This window comes from Corylus avellana, chromosome 1 (genome assembly GCF_965113065.1).
Source record: "Corylus avellana chromosome 1, dhCorAvel1.hap1.2, whole genome shotgun sequence".
NCBI lineage: Eukaryota > Viridiplantae > Streptophyta > Magnoliopsida > Fagales > Betulaceae > Corylus > Corylus avellana.
The window spans coordinates 15,301,589-15,321,819 of record NC_142490.1 but is presented as its reverse complement, the minus strand read 5'-3'; the positions used below and the strand labels follow the sequence as shown (position 1 = coordinate 15,321,819).

The following is a 20,231-nucleotide window of genomic DNA, read 5'->3' as shown; positions in this document are numbered from 1 at the left end:
GCTTGGGCTAACTAGAATGGGAAAATCGAGTCGAGTCGAGTACTCGAGTGGCTCGACTCGGCTCGAGCTCAAAAATGATGAGTTAATTTCTTTTCAGTTTATCGAGCCCGAGCCCAGTTAACGGGCCAAACGAGCCTTAAATGAGTGGCTCGGCCTGTTTAAGGCTCGTTTAATGGTCCAGTTTATCGAGCCCGATTAAAGGGTCACACGAGCCTTAAAATGTGTGGCTCGGCCCATTAAAGGCTCGTTTAATGGTTAAAAAAAAAAAATTAAAATTAAAATCACGAAAAATTCAAATTCAGTGAACAAAAACACAAAATTCATCATAAAAATTCAATATAATTGTATGATTGTATCTACATCAGCAAACAACCATATGACAAACTACAAGCAAATTGGAAATGAACATAAAAACATAATAGAGATTACAAAGCAAATTCTAAATGAACCTTTAATAGAGATTACAAGCTAATTGAAAATGAACCTATAATAGAGATTACAAACAAATTGAAAATAAACCAAAAACAGGGATTACAAGCTAACACAAAATGAACCTATAATAGAGATTACAAGCAAATTCAAAATAAACCTAAAATAGAGATTATAAGGAAACTCCAAATGAACCTAAATAGAGAATACAAGCAAACTCAAAATGAATCTATAATAAAGATTACAAGCAACAAAAAAAAAAAAAAAAGAACTTATAATAGAGATTACAAGCAAACTCTAAATGAACCAATAATATAGATTACAAGCAAACACAAAATGAACCTATAATAGATATTACAAGCAAACTCAAAATGAACCTATAATAAAGATTACAAGCAAATTCAAAATGAACATAAACAGCAAGATTACTTAAAACAAAATACATCAATTTTGGTTCCCAATTGCAGACTTCGGTGTGAACGGGAAGTATGATTGTCAAGCAGGCATGATGCAAAGCTAAGAAATGCAAAACATGTCGTCGACTTTTATATTGCCTGCTTTCTTCAATGGGGCCATTGGATATGTGGGATGTGGATTTGGATTCCCTATTGACATTCACATCCTCATATTCCCAAAATTTTCCATCATAGCAACCAAGAAAATGGTATTATAACTACTTTTATTTGAATTCTTTATTTTTATTTTTTTGAATTTTTTATTTGATGCAGAAAATTCTTTTTTTTTTTTTTTTTTTTCATTTGATTTAATTAACCTTCCAAATTTGGAAGGTTAATTACAATTTTTTAAAAAAAATTAAGAAAAACATTGCAAATCAAATCAAATGATTTATAATACCCATTCGAACTTTAGAATCCGATTTTTAGTAAAAATAGGATTAGTATACAAATCAAACAAATTGGGATTGAAGGAAAATTTTCAAATCTAATCTATTAAAATGACACCTATATTTAAAAGTATGGACATGCAATTATAATATAAAGTGATATATGTCATGAGAGCATGTGAATTTTGAAAATACATGTAAAATTTATGTGCTTTAATGACATAAATTTTAATAGACTGACTTTTCTAATAGACTGACTTTTAATACATGTAAAAGTCAGTCTATTAATTTAATTGACCATGATACACAGCACGAGGCATGCGTGGCACGCCAGTGCAAATATATATATATATATATATATATATATATATATATATATATACTTCACCCTAATTTAATAGACTGACTTTTTTTTTTTAAAAAAAAAAAAAAGAAAAATCATTTGAACCTTGTTCTTAATACAATTTTAAGTAACTTTAGAGGAATAACCAAACTTTGACCAAGCCCAGACTCGACCAAAGTTGGCCCATTAGACAGACTTGGCATTGTACCCAGGGAAGAAGATTAATGCAGGATGGCATATCCTAATGGCTTCACAGTTTATTCACCATTATCTTCCAGGGGCTCATGTGCTCATCTCCCCTTGTTTCTGCATCATTTTGTTTTGGCTCCTGCCCCTAACTTTCACAATTATGAGAAAGCTCATTTAGGGGGAGGGGGAGGAGGTTATCTTCTTAGATGGACATAAATTTCCTTCAAATCAGTATACACAAAACCTATTTAAAATAGGGCAAAGTGTCTATAAACATTTAAAACGCATTGTCTCAACATCTATTTATATAGTAAAGTCTTATAAAAGCATTCACATCCGGTTCAGCAAAATTTAGCCTAAATATTACTTTTTTAACTATTAACTTTTTAAAAGTATCTACATCCGGCTCAACATTTTAGCTATTCATTTTTATTATTCCATTTAAATATTCTTTCTTCAACGATCATATTTTTTAAACTTTGTCATTTCCTAGTGGTCATATTTTTTAAAATTTGTCTTTTTTTAATTATCATATTTTTTTTAAAAAAATTATTTTCCAAATGGTCATCATATTTAAGAAAAAAAAAATGAAGCATTTAATACCACGTTTCTTATTAACCATCATATTGTTTTAAAATAAAGCATTCTATTGCAAGTTATTAACAATAAAAGTTCTTAAATAATGCCGGAAGAGAAAGAGGGAGAAGAAGAAGACTGGTTTTTCATTTTATAGAAGAGAAATGATAAAATAGTTTTTTTTATTAGAGGAGAGATAAAAGAATGCATTTTTTTATTAATATATGATATACTTTACTCCGCACTATAGCTGCTCAACAATTTGATGACTTCTTTGTTGAGCTGGATGTGAATGTTCTAAGGCTGGGCTTTTTCATAATTGTCTATTCAAATTGCAAGGCAACTGCAATGGATCTCAATCGTGTCTATCTCTTTCTCACGTCTCTTCATATTATACGGAAATATAAAAAATATTTGACGATTTTCAATAAAATCCAAAAACCAAAAAATACTTTTCCACCAAGAATATGTAAATTTTACTGCTTTTCACTCATGAACGAAACATATTCAATAAAACGAAGTACAACCCAAAGAGTAATGCAATTAATAACAACCCAAAATATGACAATAATTATCCCCTCCACGTTCTTTTGGATGCAACTGGATCCTCTCCAGTTCATAATGGACTGGAGAATATCCAGTTCATGGTGAAGATTTTTTCTCATAAATCCTATGGCTAGAAATGAAACACATATCCCATTATATATATGTGAAGATTTTTTCTCATAAATCCTATGGCTAGAAATGAAACACATATCCCATTATATATATATATATATATATATATATATATATATTAAATTAAAAAAAATTAATAAAAAAAGAAGAAAAAAGAAGGGGGTGGTTCGGCCACCCCCATCTTGCAAAAGGGGGGTGGCCGAACCACCCCCAAGGGCCAACCCATTTTTTTTTTTTTTTTTTTTTAACTTGGCCCTTGGGGGTGGCCGAACCACCCCCAAGGGCCATGGGGTGGCTTCGGCCACCCCAAATCGGCCGGTCTGGGGTGGCCGAAGCCACCCCTTGCCCCAAAGGGGGTGGCCGAGCCACCCCCAATGCTCTTGGGGGTGGTGCGGCCACCCCCTTTTTGCAAGATGGGGGTGGCCGAACCACCCCCATAGGCCATGGGGGTGGTTCGGCCACCCCCTGGCCGGCCATTGGGGGTGGCTCAAGCCACCCCCTACCCAAAATGGGGTGGCCGGCCACCACCGATGGTGGCCAGCCACCCCTTCTTTTTTCTTTTCTTTTTTTTCTTAAATTTTTATTAATTATTTTTAATTTAAAATAATATTTTGTTATTATTTTTATTAGTGGGATCTGTACCTCATTTGTGGCCATAAAATTTTTGAGTTGAAATCTTAGCCATGAACTGAATATTCTTCAGTCTATAATGGACTGGAGAAGATCATATCCTCTTCTCTTTTGGATATAGTTTTTTGAGAATATTTAATGTTACAGATCACTTACTGCAGCCTGCAGCCATCATTTGATCGAGGAAATGTTGGCGATGGGGCTCCTCCACGCACCATGTCATCAACCGCACTCCTTTGTTGGGCGAAGGCAAGGATCCCATTATGCCCACAGGTATCGTGCTTGACCCTCGTATTGGAACGATGTGGACCGGTGGGCCCCATCCGTAGTCCACTTGGTTGAATCCCAGCCGTCCCCATTCCGAAATGACCAGAGTGGAGTAGGCCCTCGGCGGTGCAAATGGGTCGTCTCCGTCCTCCTCCTCCTCCACTGACTCACCCTTTACTGCCTTGATGTACTTGGCAAACGCAGTGGGAAGCGTAGCCTTTGCTTCTTGGATCATACCCACAACGTCGCTGATTGATGCACCGGCGAGGGAATCACTCCAGGCTCTGATTGTCACTGGGAAGAAGCAGTTGCCGTAGAAACCGTTTGGCAATGGAGGGTCCAAGAGCTGCCGGCAATTTGCGAAGAAGACAAGCGTGAGTTGTGTATTTTGCTTCCAGTTTATGGCTCGCGTTCGGCAGCTCCAGAAGTTGGCAGCCACAATTTCGAAAGCAGAGCATTTCTGTCCTGTTGATTGATGAAATTCTTGCTTGAGCTGGTTGATTTGACCGAGAGTTATATCTACGTTGGCATGCGCTAGTCTGTTGTTGGGTGTTGGGGGCGGCGGCGGCGGTGGGTTTACCGCTGCAATGATCTTTGCTTCTTCCGGTGGAGGTGGGAAAAAGTCCCTCTGCCACACTGGTATAGTGCTCAGATGCTCAGACCCCTTAGCCATCTCGCCGACCGCGTTTAGAAATTGTGCTGCTCCTAGGCCATCACATATGGTATGGCAGAATAGGAGGCCAATCACGATTCCACCGCATGCAAATTGTGTCACCTGAAACACATTGATGCAAATTTGTTTGTTAAAGCTTTTGCTGTTATTTTTTTTTCTTTGCAAATAAAACATGCTAACAAACCATTTATCGGGTATTTTATCGTCTAATCTGAAAAAAACTATTAAGTGTTTTTCTTTGAGAATGTTTCAAAGTCTAGCTAATAGCACTGTTTAGCAAAGTACTAGGGGAATTGGTTCCTTAATGTTAAGTATGACTTGAATTAAAAGTCATGGTGGGACCCAATGATTTGTCTCCTTCTTCAAGTAGGAGAGGTTCTTGGTTCAATCGGTTTGCTCCTTTGCATGTGGGTTTTGGAGACCTTCTCCTATGTGTATTTGGACTCCTTGTTTGACTTATAGTAGAAGTCCTAGACCAACATGTAAAAGGAGAGTTAAGCTTCTATATAAGGAACAAAGCACAAGGTGAATTTGTGTGTGCCAAAAACGTGAAGCACCAAAGGGAGTAGAAAAAAGAGAGAATTTGAAAGAAGGAGGTACAAGGGCAGCAAGGGTGTTTTCTTCTTGGTGGTTTTTGGGGGAGCCAAAAACAAGTGATTAGAAGAAAAAAGGTGCTGCAGAGTGAGAGAAGAAAATAGAGATCAGCCGCCATCCGTTCCAACAAAAGAAGAGTTTGTACATCTGTCTTTTGTATTTTATTTTGGGAATAATCTCTCTTGTGTGATAGTGAGATTTGAGTGTATTGGGGCTTTGGGATCTGAGTGATTTTCTTTTTATTATTTTTGTACTCCATCTTTTGATAGTGGATTTTCTCCGGGTTGTTTCCGCTAGTGGATGTAGGCTTGTTAAGCCGAACCACTTAAATCTTTGTGTCGTGTGTGATTACTTATCTTTGTTATTCCGCATTCTTCTTATTTTTCGCATCTCACGGGTTTTGGGAAATAGAATTAATTTCTTAACACTTAATTATTGGATATATATATACCTGCATCTGCACCAGTGGGTCTATGTCTTGATTTTCAGGGATATGGTCAGGCAGAAGGTCATCAGATGGGATGGAAACAACATCGTCCAAGTAATTGACAGCATCAAGAGTACAATCAGCAGAAGCCTCGACAAACCACACGCCTTCTCCACAGCATTCGATTTGGAGCCGACCACCTTGGCTGCTCGACTCTTTCAGCCTCCCAGCAAGAGGGTAGTAAGGAACCAAAGCCCTCGACAAACCTTGTCTTATAATTTTTGCTGCCTCTTCAGGGCCATGTCCAAAAACATGCAACGTTCGAGTATTCCATCTCAGGACAGGCAATCTATCAATAACTGACAGATCAAGTGTTCCAGATGGTGTCTGCTCAGATGGCCTAACTAGGGTTCCTCTTGACCTGATCACAGAGAAAGCCATAATTAGATGAAGATTGAAGGATAGAATACCATTTTGGTATGTGTTGGACTGGATAGAATTTTATAGGGAGAGTAGGAGAATGGAAATGTATATTTTAAACATATAAATTCCTTGGCTTTGAAATCTGAACTATTGGGGTTTGGTACAAGTAATTCTCCAAGCAAAGTGGGCTTTTTTCTTTAAGGGTTTTGACAACTTGCTTTTTAAATTACGCACAGGTACCATCATATAGGAAGGGTTGCACTCTTGCTTATGTAACTGCACCTAATTTATTAAGAAATGTTATGGGTATTAAATGTTTGGGGAAACTTCACTTTGGTCCACTAAGTTTTCACTCGATTTTATAAACTTTTCTTGAACTTTCAAATATCTCATTTTGGACCCCTGAACTTTCAATTACTCTCAATGTGGACCCCTCTGTCAGATTTTAAACGTTACATGACATTTATACCCTAACATTCCAACTTTCAAAATGTTTTTTTATTTTTAAAAAAATGAAAATCAAGGACATTTTGGTATTTTTTTTGTATTTTTAACGGCTAAAATTAACGTAAGGGTTCTAATTGAGAGTAATTGAAAGTTCAAGGGTCCAAAATAAAAGATTTGAAAGTTCAGAGGAGTTTGTAAAATTGGGTAAAAGTTTAGGGGGCCAAAGTGAAATTTTCACTAAATGTTTTATGGCCTTTTTTCTTTAGGGTTTTTGACAACTTGCTTTTTAAAATATGCACAGGTACCATCATATAGGAAGGGTTGCATTCTTGCTTATGTAATTGCACGTAATTTATTAAGAAATGTTATGGGTATTAAATGTTTGAGTGATGATAGAAAGCACGCCTGGCGTGCATGAACAGTATGCATGCCGGGCATAAGTTTTTTTTTTTCTTTATAATTAAAATAATAATAAAAAAAAATTTACGCCCGGCGTGCATACTATTCATGCACGCTCAGCGTGCTTTCTATCATCACTCTAAATGTTTTATCAAAATATGAATATAATTAAGATGATGTATAGCATACTCATAATTTGTACTCGTAACATTTTCTTTATTAATTGTTTTAATTATTTCTATTGAATTAATTAAACATTATCTTAGTAAAAGATTTGGTGTTGTTAGTATTTCTCAAATTTATTGGTGTAGAGATTACCTCCACGTATAGGTCCCTCATAAATTGGTTAAAAATATCTTCTTTTAGGGACTGTTTGCTAACCTCAAACTAGTAAGAGCATCAAACATTTTTTGGACAGAAAATGTCCCAACAAGGCAACAATTAGTAGGTGGGTCTATGGTCTATCCATACTGCATGTTCCGATAATTAGTAGGTCTCATATCAACTCTCTCACAATAAGTGGATCCCGATATGTGGCCGGCCACACACAACAATTCAATGATTTTTTTTTTTGGGTGGGGTTGAAAGATTTTCTTTTTTGGAAAAAAGTTGTTTGTTTTTTTAAAGAATAACTTCTCCTATCATCTTGGTAAGTGAGAATAACTATTACTAGTAGTAGGTTCATACCAAATAAAAAAATGACTACTATTTTTTAGGTCTATTCTGCGAACCAAACGAACTATTAAAGTTGCAAACAAACATTGAAAAAAGAACTGACAAATAAATATTTTACACCTCAAACACAGGGCTTATATCCGGTAACAAAAAAGACAACCATTTTCTCTCAACCAAGAATATGTCAAATTTTTTTTTAATTGATTGGGGAAAAGGGTTACATTACCATTCTCGATCCAAAAGGAATAGAGAATAAAGAATCCTAAGAAAAACAAACAAAAACCAAAAAAATAGGTAAGCTCCCCAACAATTGTCCCAATACGAACACTCCACGTATGAAAATAAGAACAAATAGTAGGAAATGAGATAGATAAGTGTCTCGATCCTCTCAAATTGGTCTCATAAAACAATAATAAAAAAAAAAAACAAAAAAAAAAAACACATATTAAGACGAACTTAACTAGACCCTCTCTTGAAAACTAGAGTGATGATAGAGAGAATACGCATCACGCCCGTGTTTTTTAATATTTTTTAATATTAAAATAATATATTTTAATATTATAATTAAAAATATATATATTAAAAATTATTAAAAAATATTAAAAAACACCGGCGTGATTCTCTCTATCATCACTTTCAACTGAGGCAAGCCTTGTGAAACCTTAAGCTCCCCTTCAGAGCGCCGCCGCCTCAGGGGAGGAGGGATGCTCGTTGCCTGCTTCCCTCCTCCCTTCCTTGCTTCCCGATTTTTGTTTTAGGTTTGTTTCTGTCTTTGGTGTTTTCTATTCTGTTGTGCTTGTGTTCTTTCTCGGTGGGTACTGCTTTTGGGGGTTTTCACTCAAACTCTCCCCCTCCCTGTTTGTTTATGTGTGCCGCCGATCTCCTCCGCGCTCGCTTTGCTGCTCACCGCTCGCTGTCGGGTCTTTTCACGCGCCCCTCCCGCGCCAAGCTTTTTGTGCCACCTTTCGCGGCAGTTTCCGGCCAGCTCGCGATCGGCCTCCTCCGGCTGCCGTGACCCGCTTTGAGTGTTTTTCGCATTTATTTTCCTGTTTTGTTGTTTTTCAGTTTTGTATTTCTTTTGAGCTCCCCTGTATTTGGTTTTATTTACTGTAATTTCTTTTCCTGCATTAATTTTATTGTTCCCTTTATTTCCCTGTATGGTTTTATTTATGCTTGTAATAAGGTTTTCTCCTCCTGCTTTGTTGCGCCCGGCTGCTGCCCAATATTACTGGTCCAAACCTTTGGGTTGTGGATGTGAAATTTATCCTGGCTTTCGAGTTGAGGAGGATGAGTATCGGCTTGTAGGTTTTGCTCTCAAGGCCGATAAATAAGTATCGGCTTGGGGGTTTTGCTCTCAAGGCCGAGGAACAAGTATCGGTTTGGGGGTTTTGCTCTCAAGGCCGAGGAATAAGTGCTACCTATGCATTAGATGGTGTCTGTTTGATGCAGATCTGAGTTTTCAACCTGATATTTAGTCATAGGTTAGCGGATGCTGTGTTTTTGTTGATTTGATCTGTTGTTGATGACTGTATCTTTAGCTTCGGCTATGATTTACTTCAGAGCTTTTTGCTCTGTTTGTAAGAGCTTTAGGCTCACAACTTTTATCAATGAATGAGTATGATATGTTTCAAAAAAAAAAAAAAAAACTTTCAACTGAGGCAACCACTTATGTCTATTTTCAATAAAACAATTACAACCCAAAATATGTCGCTATTCATCCCCGGCCGTTTTGTAGCTGAAGGAAACAAAAAAACACTTATTATGCAGAGAATAGATTTATGTTACTGAGCTCTTGCTGACCACTTGCTGTCCACTTGCTGTCATCATCTGATTGAGGAAGGGTTGGCGATGGGCCTCCTTCCTTCACACCCCATGTCATCATCTCTGATCATGACGTACGTACTTGACACCTCCACAATTTGGCGGCTACGATTTCGAAAGAAGAGCATTTCATCCTAAACATGAATTTCTGGCTCCCTGTATTTTCTTGGGCTTTTTCTGTGTCTCTTCTTAATTAGCATCTTTGACCTTTTTGTGAAAAGACTTAACAATTTCTTGGGCCTTTAAAATCTGTTGTATTGGGCTTCATTAGGCCCATTTACCCCACTAGAGATGGAAGAATCAATGATGCGTGAGTGAGTGGACGTTGTTGTCCTTATCTTTTCTTTCATATTTGCTTTTCATTCCGGACGTTGGTGGGACTCTTTTCGTACACCATCGTCCTACGATATACTTTCCACCGGAAAAAGAGGCATAATTAATTATTTTTATTTGCTTGAATTCTAGCATTACTCCTGCTGCAGGAAAGAGTCTTTCATCAAAGCATTAGCAGCAGTTCACCAGCTTAATTATTTAGGTGCTGAGAATAATTAACATTTTATATTTATATGCTTTTCTATTTATTTTTATTTTTATTTTTATTTTTATTTTTTGGGTTGTTCGATATTGAAACGAGTTTCTGTGCGTCTGTTTCTTGGTCACAATTAGTATGATGGGGCCCGTGAGACCACAAGATAGACATCTCTCCGGCCGGGCTTCTCATGATGATTTTTCATCGAACGTCTAACAAAAGGACTCGCTTTAATCTCCAATCAACTTTGCGCCCACCACACACACACACTCCGATCTGTAAAGAGCAATACTTTTTCTGTTTTTTTATTCTCTTTTCTTTAATACTTTGTTTTCCCAGATGGAAAACGAGCATTTTCTCGCCTCCCAAGCACGGCCCCAACTCCAACCAATCATCGAACGTCATGATTGTTCCTCATCCTTCAGAGTCCCGCAGTCCCAAGACCCACAATCCTCCTCATCATCATCATCCCAACTCGGAGCCCCGAGTACCCGCATGAAGAAACCGGGTGGTCTGCACCGGTGCAAGACAGCTCCAGCCATGACCGTCATGCGAGAGCTCAAAACAGAGACACCCCAGATTCCGAAGCCACAGTCCGAGTCGAGCTCCATCATCAGGCAAGCTATTTTCTTGCTTTTGATATATCTCTCTTTTGGAGTTTTGATATACTCTTCCAACACTGAACACTTCTCGGGTGTAGAAACCCACCCGGTTGTCGACGCGCTTTATTTTTGTATAGTCACGATGTGTACCATTGGTTATGGCGACATAGCTCCTCTAACACCAGCTACAAAACTCTTTGCTTGTGCGTTTGTGTTGGTGGGTTTTGGTTTCATAGATATTTTGCTTAGTGGGGTTGTGAATTATGTGCTAGATTTGCAAGAGAACATGATCTTGGCTGGGATTCACATGGGTAGAAGAAGATCCCATCAGGGTTTTTCTGCTAGGGACTATATTGTTGATGTAGCAAAGGGTAGGATGAGAATTAGGCTCAAGGTTTGTTTGGCTCTTGGTGTGGTGGTGTTGTGTATTGGGATGGGAGCATTGGTGTTGTATTTTGTGGAGGATTTGGATTGGATTGATTCGGTTTATTTGTCGGTTATGTCTATTACGACAGTTGGGTATGGCGATAGGGCCTTCAAGACGCTTCAGGGGCGGTTGTTCGCCTCCGTTTGGCTTCTGTTTTCGACGTTGATGGCGGCGCGGGCGTTTCTGTATTTGGCGGAGGCGAGAATTGATAAGAGGCACAGGAGAATTGCCAACTGGGTGCTTCAAAGGGATATAACAGTTGGGGATTTGCTTGCGGCCGACATCAATAACACTGGTTTCATCAGGTGAGATCATTGAAAGCTTTCTTTCTGCTTGTTTACATAGGCATTTCAGTTGTATTCTGCTGCTTGATGTTCTTGTTCTTTTTGTAGAAGAAACCAAGCTTGAATATTTTCCTTAATCCTTGTTTCAGTAAATCAGAGTACATAATTTACAAGCTCAAAGAGATGGGAAAGATAGGGGAGAAAGATATATTGCAGATCTGCAATCATTTCAGTAAGCTTGATCGCAACAACTCTGGGAAGATTATGCTGCCTTATCTTTTGGAGAATCACTTGTGACAGTGAGAAAGTGATTGCTGCTTGTTTCTATTCTTTTTCTCATTCTAGGAGAAGAGGTGAAATTGCGGGAGGGAGGCCTGAGTATTTCCTCCTTTCCTCCCACTTCATGTACTGTATATTGCCCTGCCTCGCAAAGATGGTAGTGGATTGATATTAGGTCGAACAAACTTTTGCATAAAGGAATGTACATTTGTATAAGTGTATAAATCTTGTCAGATTTTTTTCCCCTCTTCTCTTCTCTTCTCTTCTTCTTTTGATTCTGTGGAGGTTTCAAATCAGGAAGGAGCAATGTTAAACAGAAGACAATGGGATACGTTCCCCTTCTATGGTAGGTTCTCTTACAGCCATTTACTTGAGAGAGAGAGAGAGAGAGAGAGAGAGAGACTATGGTGGTTGTCCCTAGCCATTTACATATGACACTCTAATGATTCAAAAGTTCAACAAGGGATTTAAAACATTAGGAGATGGATTTACTTCTAACTCTGTTTTCTTCTTCTTTATGTCGGTTTAAATGAGTTTGCGTGAGCTCATTTTACGAGTAATGATATAAGGAAGACTAGAGTCTTTCCAAATGTGACGTAACTCTTAAAATCATCATTGAATTTGAAATAATCATTATTGAATTTGAAATAATCATTATTGAATTTTGATTTATTGGTGATTTTAAATGTTACGTTACATTTGTGAAGACGCTATAAGAACTTTAGTTATTCTTATATCATTACTCTCCTTTTACTAGTGTTTTAGTTTATAAATGGAAAGGAGTAATAGCTTTTGATGACTTTAGATTTTATGAACAGATTCCATGATATGATGCTACTGATCCCATGATTGTAGCTGTACATCATTGATAGCAGAGGGGGATAGAATAAATGCTGATATTCTTCTCACTTGGAGAGCATTTACCCATGAAATTTCTTTGAGAACACACAGAAACTCCTTCAACGACTTGCTGCATTAATCAATTAAAATTGCCCCTAAAATGAAAATTTCGATTATGCAGATTGCACTCAGACATTGGTTCACCACTTCACCTTACCTATTGAACTCTAAATCTGGAAGCTTCCCCATATGATATGGCCCCAAGTTATGTGAGTTTTGTCTCTTAGCAGCTAGGAAATGAATAAAGCAGTGTTCATAAAAATCCCACTTTCCATCCGATGATCTCTTCCAAAAAGGCAATGCCAATTGCCCAACACGACCTAAAGAATGAACAAAAAACTCCCTAGTCCCTAGAACATTAAACGAACAGAATTCAAGGCTAAAACTAAAGAAGCAAATTACTCCAGCAGATAAAACTGACCAACTCGATCAACTAGTGATGCAGCCCAACTTGATGGGTTGCAGCGAAAAACAACAATAAAAGAACAAATAAACAATTCTAGATCTAGATTCTATCAAAGATCTAAGAATTCTTCTAAAAACAATAGATTATATCTAAAGTTTAAAGGAAAAAGAGGAATAAACTCAATTCTAAATAATTCTCATTAATAAAAATCAATAATCAACATAAATTCTCTTTTTTGTAGGCTATAAGCATGTATTTATAACTCTAAAACCCTAAACCTAATAAAATACAAAATAAAGACTCCCAAAACCCAAAACCTAATAAAACATGAAATAAAGGTGGTTTAAATAAAATAAAGCTACGGCGCCCGTTCGGATGAGACATATGGCCATCCAAACAGCCATGATACTTAAACAACAAAAACATGAAATAACATATGAGTTCAGACTACACTCCGATCTACATCATTCTCCTCAGGAGAGAATTCATCTTCGAATTCGGCCGGTTCTTCCCACGGTCCTTCGGGTGCCCTATCAACTCGTTCCATTCGCCCTTCCTCAAGATCAAGACACGGCAACGCCCCACAATACACGTGATGCCCCTAATCATTGGGAGACAATGATGATAATCTTGAATGCCCCACGCATCACTTTGCTAAACGTCAAGCATGTTGTGCTCTTCTCGTCTCTTCCCCGCCATACCGATCTCATCACAAATTTTGTTAGAAGAATTTGATAAAATAGCATCTACCTCGATGAAATCAACATAGTTAATTGGTGTTACACTCAAATCAAAGACTTTATTTTCGGGGCTCTTATCAAGCACATGGTGTGTATCCGAGAGATTTACCTTTTCTAACGACTCCTCTTCATCGGGATAGATGTCATAGATTGATGGAAAGGCCCAATCTACAGAGCAATATTCCTCAATAAAGCTATCTTCCTCCTCCACGACCGATTGACTCATAATCTCTGCCACCTCTCTAGGAACCTTCTTTTTGTCGATTTTTTCTATTTTTTCTGTCACAAGGAACTCTTTGGGTTTCAAGTAATCTTGGAATTCCAATATATCGAGTTTGAACCTACTCACCTGCCAATTCGCATGAGCTTGCGCAAGGTGCTGACGTCTTTGCGTTCGGCGCTCCGCAAACAGGTTTCTAGATCCATTCTCATTGTGACCACCGATGTTGGATATTTGGGTAGTGGGGTTTTCAATTTGGTCCCTTGTAGCCTTGAATTGATCCTCTATGTGTTGCCAACGTTTAGCGTTAAATTTGCCTTTCGCCTTTGTGAATCGCGGTCTTGGTTGGTGACGACAACCGTTTGGCTCACCACCCATGTGCCGCAAATGAATTGCCAGTTGCTCCTTACGTGCTGTCTCCGTGCGCACGTGCACCTCGTTCATGTCTGCACAACGGTTGATCCTCCCTATTCATGGAAAGTAATTGAGCTTTGTTACCAGTTGATGCAGCCCGACTTGGTGGATTGTAGCGAAGAACAACAATAAAAAAAACGGATAAACAATTCTAGATCTAGATTTTATCAAAGACTTGAGAATTCTTCTAAAAACAATAGATTATATCAAAAGTTTAAAGGAAAAAGAGGAATAAACTCAACTTTGAGTAATTCTCATTAATAAAAATCAATAATCAACATAAACTCTCTTTTCTGGACGCTATAAGTATGTATTTATGTCACAAAACCCTAAACCTAATAAAATACGAAATAAAGACTCCCAAAACCCTAAACCTAATAAAACATGAAATAAAGACGGTTTAAATAAAATAAAGCTACGGCGTCCGTCCGGACCCAAGACACTTAAACGACAAAAACATGAAATAACATATGGGTTCGGACTACACTTCAACCTACATCAACTAGCCTCTGGTTTTTCTCGTAGGGAATGAAACCTAGCCATCACGCATGTTGTTGTAAATAGTGAGAGCTTGAGCCATCATGCTGGAAGGTTCAGAGGCATTGCTAGGAAGCAGCACTGTGGTGCTCGCCTTAGCAATGTTGCTGAAAGCATCAATATACTGCTCAGCAATTCTCAAACTCACAGCGTCTACACCCCCAGTTTCCTGAATAGCCTTGGACACCACCTCAATCCCCTGCGCCGTGGCTTTGGCTTTGGCAAGAATGGCCTCTGCCTCTCCATGAGCTCTATTAATCTGATCCATCTTCGCAGCTTCCGACTCCAAGATCACGGCATTCCTCTGCCCTTCAGCGATGTTAATGTTGGATTGCCTCTCACCTTCTGAGTCAAGCACTTTAGCCCTCTTCTTGCGCTCTGCCTCCGCTTGCATCTCCATGGCTACTCTCACCCCGGCAGGGGCGCTATGTCTTTGATTTCATGGCGAAGACACTGCAAGCCCCAGCTTTCCGCCGCCTGCCTGATGGCAAGCACAATCTTCTCATTCAAAGCGTCTCTCTCAGCGAAACTCCTGTCCAGGGTCATCTTTCCAAGCTCACTTCGCATTGTTGTCTGCGCAATCTGAACAATCGCAAAGATAGGACGCTCAACACCGTAAGAAGCTCGCTCTGGATCGACAACTTTCACGTATAGCACACCATCAATGTGGATAATAACATTGTCTGCTGTAATAGCAGACTGGTTGGCAATGGGAATAGCCTCTTCTTTTAATGAATGCGCGTATGCAATCTTATCAACCACCGGAATCAGAAAGTTGATTCCGGGCTTAAGAACCCGATGAAACCTGCCGAACCTTTCGACCACATAGGCCTTCTTCTCGGGGACAATTTGGATGCCCCAGTTTATGGGAGGACGACTAACCTGGTTATAAGCAAGTCGAGGATCCCCGCTGTGTGAAAATTGACGGATTGATGAGTAATATTGGCGTGGAGATTGAGTGAGGCGGAGAGAGGGTTGCTTGAGAAGCAAGTTGAATATTGAGTGGCCGAACCTTTCGACCCCATAGGCCTTCTTCTCGGGGACAATTTGGATGCCCCAGTTTATGGGAGGACAACTAACCTGGTTATAAACAAGTCGAGGATCCCCGCTAGCGTGTGAAAATTGACGGATTGATGAGGAATATTGGCGTGGAGATTGAGTGGGGCGGAGAGAGGGTTGCTTGAGAAGCAAGAAAGACGAGGTTAAAAGCGCTCTGAAACCTAAGGCCATGACTCCATTGTATTTCAAAGAATGCAGGTTGTGAAGGGTACCGGCTTCCGAGATCATATGCCTCATTATCATCTTCTCTGATGGACGTACACTACAATTGAAATGGCTCTAGACCGAGTTTCTTCTCTGAGGTTTTAAGAGAGTGATATGAAAGGTACGTATAAAGTATAAACCCTACTTAAGCCCTTCTACAGCTAAAAGTCTAAAACCCTTCTGCAAGAAACTAATTAAACCCTTCTACAAGTCAAAAATGGAGACCCACGCATGCAGGTCTCCTCTTCTATGTGTCCTCCGTGTGTTTTTTTTAGTTTTTATTTTTAAAAAAGTAATAATATAAGGATATTATATTGATTTAGGGTAACGTATGTAGCAAGTGACCTATTTGCAGTTAGATTTAACAAAAAATTTTAACGTAAATGACTAAGTAAAAGGGGCAAGTAATTTGGGGGTCAATTGTAAATTTGTTTAATTTACGGAAAACCTTGCAGTTGAGGTGAACGTGGACCTAAGTGTAGTTGTTCTTTATATTTTGGTATTTCTACAATTCCTAATATGATTGCCTAGCTACAACTTTTTGCACTTCACCGTACGTAATTTAGTCTTGTCACCTCTTCTATATTTTATCTTCAATTAGACTATAAAATTTTCTTTTTTTTATATGATCGCTCTCCAGTCGATTGAGTTACTCATTGAAAACTATGCATTAGCAACGTCTTCAGTTGTTGTTGATATGGTTTTTTTTTTCCTTTTAATTAGACTATTAGTGACAACGTACAATTGAGATTTTAATAGACTATTAGACTGAACGTGTCAACTTCCCACTACAACCCGGCTGCGAAACAAAAATTTCTGCCATGTTATTAGCAACAACATCAACTTTCTGATATGAATTTTTTTCTAAAATTAGCAACGACGATATTGCTAAAAGTTTGGTTTCTAATGACCAAACTTAGAATTTCATCCTCATGATAGAAACAGTGAGGAAAACATTTATTCAAACACATAGTGTGCAAATCTCTTTAAAAGGACCTTAATTTAGCTCTTATTATTCTTTTGGGTTAAATTTACTTTACTTCCGTGAAGTTTTAGGGATTTTTCAATTCGGACTCCAATGTTTAAAAATTGGCTATGTACCCCTATAATGTTTCAAAAAATTTCAATTCAGACCTTCAATTACTAATTTTCGTCTAATTGGACGGAAATCATCTCACGTGCATCTCACGTGAGATTTTGATGCCCTCTACTCCAATTTTGCCCTCATTAAAACCTATAAAATTACATAATTACCCTCAATTTCCTAAGTTTTAATGAAAAAAATTACGTAACTTCATATGTTTTTATGAGAGTAATTACATAATTTCATAGGTTTTAATGAAGGCAAAATTGGAATAGAGAGCATCAAAATCCCACGTTAGAGGCACGTGGGATGATTTCTGTCCAATTAGACGGAAATTAGTAACTGAGGCCTCAATTGAAAATTTTTGAAATATTGTGGGGATACATTGCCAATTTTTAAACATTGGGGATCAAATTGAAAAATCCCTAAAACTTAGGGGAGTAAAGTGAAATTTTCCCTATCCTTTTTAAAGGTTGTTTTTTTTTTTTCAACATCATTTTTGTCAAAACATTTAACAAAGATTTCATTTTTCAAAACACAATTTTTTTTTTCTTTTTTTTCTTTTTTTTTTTTTTTTTTCTTTTTTAAAGCAAAATGGTGCAAGAAAATTAGATTCAATCATGACCACCATGGCACCCATGCTCTAGGGCAGGGGCGGATCCAGGGGGGGTCGAGGGGGGGCATCCGCCCACCCTCAACTCCCAAAAATCCCCCCTAGTATGGTAAATTTTTTTTTATGTCCTGATTATGCCCCTCTTACTCATGATTATGCCCCCTTCCTCAAGCTCTGGCCATTTTATGCTCCGTTGAAATTTGAAAATTTTTAAGAATTTGAATGTTGCAGTCTTGCAGAAAAATGAAATGTTGAAAGCTTGAAGATGATGAACAGTTCAGTTTTCAAATGCACTGTTTTTCATTTGACAATTTTGTACAGGTGCAGCTTGCTTTGGACTTTGGAGTGGAAAAAATAATATTATAAATTAATAAAATTATAGTATGTTGTCATTGACACAACACACAAGACAAAAAAAAATTATGCCTCCTGGGGATACGTGTAAGACAAGTCCAAGGCCATGGGCCAAGGGGGCAGGCCAGGCGTTAGGCCTACCAGGCTGCAAATTCGGATCTGGATCTCCTTTAATTAGGAAAAAATTAAAAAGATTTCAATTGAAAAAAAATTGGAAATTCTCCAATTGTTAATCGTGACCCTTCATTTTAAATCTAATGGTCTATAAAATCATTTAAACCTCGGTAAAACAAAAGCCACCATTTAATGCCTAGGTTACCTACATTGAGAAAGATATATTCAAGACTATCAATAATGAAGAAATAATGAAGCGATTCCAAGGTATGAAGACTCGTCGAGGACAATTGCCTTAGTGCTAGTCGTGACAAAACAAATTGTAAGTTATATTTACATGTTTTAGAACATAATTAAAATTTTTGTTGAATTATTCACTTATTCGGCTTGTTATATTTTTGTTAAACTTTATTTTTTGTATTCATTTAAAAAAATAAAAAAATAAAAAAATAAAAACCATGCCCCTCGTGGACGAATTTCCTGGGTCCGCCACTGGTCTAGGGCTTAGCTTACACTGTACACAGAACCCAAAACAAATAATAATGGAGTGGATTGGTTGAGTTTGAAGCCTATGTTGTAAGGGAATAAATAATCCATGCCCCACTTAATTTCCACCTCCCCCACATTTTATTATATGGTAGTTGAAACTTCCTTCGCAAATATTTCCTATGATTGCTGATAACAACGGTTAATGAAAGATGACGACATAAGCTCATGGCCAGATAGTGTGCCCATAAACAAACGTTGTTTGTATAAATATTATACATTTTGCAATCTTCTTGTTCCTGATACGCCGGATTCTGTCCCTTTGACCTATGTTAACTAATTATTCATAAACAAAGGTTTGCATAATTTGGTATCAAAGTCAGGCATCACGTTACGAGTTCAAGTCATAAAGACAACGACCTATAGAATAGAGTAGGTCGTCGTGAACATTAGGAGAATGCCGTTTTTCATTATGGTCTCGAAACAAAATAGGGTTACAACTTATATATATTGTCAACCATCAAAACTCTTGCATGATGCAAAAAAAATCACTGTACCTATATACTCTTTCCATTTTAAATTATTATTTGTCTTAAAATGTTAAGCTAATAAAAAAATGTAAATTATTAGTTTAATTATGTTCGGAATAAGTCTCATCATGAGTCTCACCCAAACAATCTCATTCAAATAAGCTGTTAGATCAGAATCTCTCATATCAGATATTTTAGCTAAGATTTTCTCTCTCCCACAAACATCAATAAGGAAAGCGGTTACATAAAACCCTATAAAAGGTAGCACAATTCTAGGTAAAGGGGACTTGATTCCTCGAAAACAAACTTAACTCATTGCTATATTTTCACTACAAATAAAAATTCTAACTTGAGTATCAGAGTGTTTCTGGTTTCTGGACTAGCGGATCATTTGACGCGTTTACTATTTTACAGGTAGCTCATCGTTGGTCAAGTTGTACCAATAACTGCACCAACAAATTCATACTTTAAACACTAGCTGGTAAAGTTGCACATACTGATAAAGTTGCAGACGATAAATAAGATCCAAATAATTAGAGAGGATAGTTGAAGTTCATTATGTTATATATAATTTAGATAGAATCGAAAACTGTATCATTATCCAATCGTGTAAATCAACAACCATATAATGGCATGAAGTCTCACCAGATTTGTATGAGACACAAATCAACAACTTATTAATGCAGAAGTCAATAGGCATGGGTCAGCCTCATCAATATATATATATATATATATATATATGTGTGTGTGTGTGTGTGTGTGTGTGTTTTTCCCTTTTGTATTAACCACCTAATCCATAACGTGTTGGGATATATTAAACTTAAACATAATTGAGATTTTTCTTTACCAATTGTAGGCAGCATCTGAGGATTAAGTGAGCTCTTCTGGAGAAGGAGTCATTGACTGCTTGCCCAGATGTGCTCTAGAAAGCATAGTATTCAATATTTCATGAAATTGATAATGATTATGTCAATGAAAAACATGGGCAATTAGCAATTAGGCATTAGCATAATGGAAACAGGATAAGAGACAAT

At 37.6% G+C, this 20,231-nt stretch overlaps 3 protein-coding genes across 4 annotated transcripts; 1 reads left to right on the top strand and 2 right to left on the bottom strand.

The window, feature by feature from the left end:
* Positions 1–3,837: 3,837 nt before the first annotated feature.
* Positions 3,838–6,107, bottom strand: LOC132169192 (acyl transferase 4-like). Its single transcript, XM_059580261.2, has 2 exons — positions 5,675–6,107; positions 3,838–4,731 (listed from the first exon to the last, which is right to left on the bottom strand). Exons 1-2 carry the CDS (start codon positions 6,089–6,091, stop codon positions 3,838–3,840), a joined length of 1,311 nt encoding a protein of 436 aa, XP_059436244.2. The 5' UTR covers positions 6,092–6,107.
* A 3,724-nt stretch (positions 6,108–9,831) lies between these two features.
* Positions 9,832–11,787, top strand: KCO5 (Ca2+ activated outward rectifying K+ channel 5). 2 transcript variants are annotated; one of them, XM_059581382.2, is made up of 3 exons: positions 9,832–9,950; positions 10,284–11,278; positions 11,407–11,787. In XM_059581382.2, exons 2-3 carry the CDS (start codon positions 10,284–10,286, stop codon positions 11,552–11,554), a joined length of 1,143 nt encoding a protein of 380 aa, XP_059437365.2. In that variant the 5' UTR covers positions 9,832–9,950; the 3' UTR covers positions 11,555–11,787. The 2 variants fall into 2 exon arrangements, with proteins under 2 accessions (XP_059437365.2, XP_059437364.2); XM_059581381.2 differs by lacking the exon at positions 9,832–9,950 and having other exon boundaries at positions 10,027–11,278.
* Positions 11,788–14,751: 2,964 nt separating this feature from the next.
* On the bottom strand, positions 14,752–16,049 carry LOC132169190 (uncharacterized). The gene is given in 3 exon segments (XM_088513600.1): positions 14,752–15,176; positions 15,179–15,727; positions 15,896–16,049. Coding segments are annotated over 3 exon segments (1,128 nt in total).
* Between the last annotated feature and the right edge of the window lie 4,182 nt (positions 16,050–20,231).

Coding starts and splice junctions, on each gene's coding strand:
- LOC132169192 (XM_059580261.2), bottom strand. CDS start 6,091: ATGGCTTTCTCTGTGATCAGGTCAAGAGGAACCCTAGTTAGGCCATCT. Junction 4,732..5,674: donor ACCCACTGGTGCAGATGCAG/GTATATATATAT, acceptor AATGTGTTTCAG/GTGACACAATTTGCATGCGG.
- KCO5 (XM_059581382.2), top strand. CDS start 10,284: ATGGAAAACGAGCATTTTCTCGCCTCCCAAGCACGGCCCCAACTCCAA. Junction 11,279..11,406: donor AATAACACTGGTTTCATCAG/GTGAGATCATTG, acceptor TCCTTGTTTCAG/TAAATCAGAGTACATAATTT.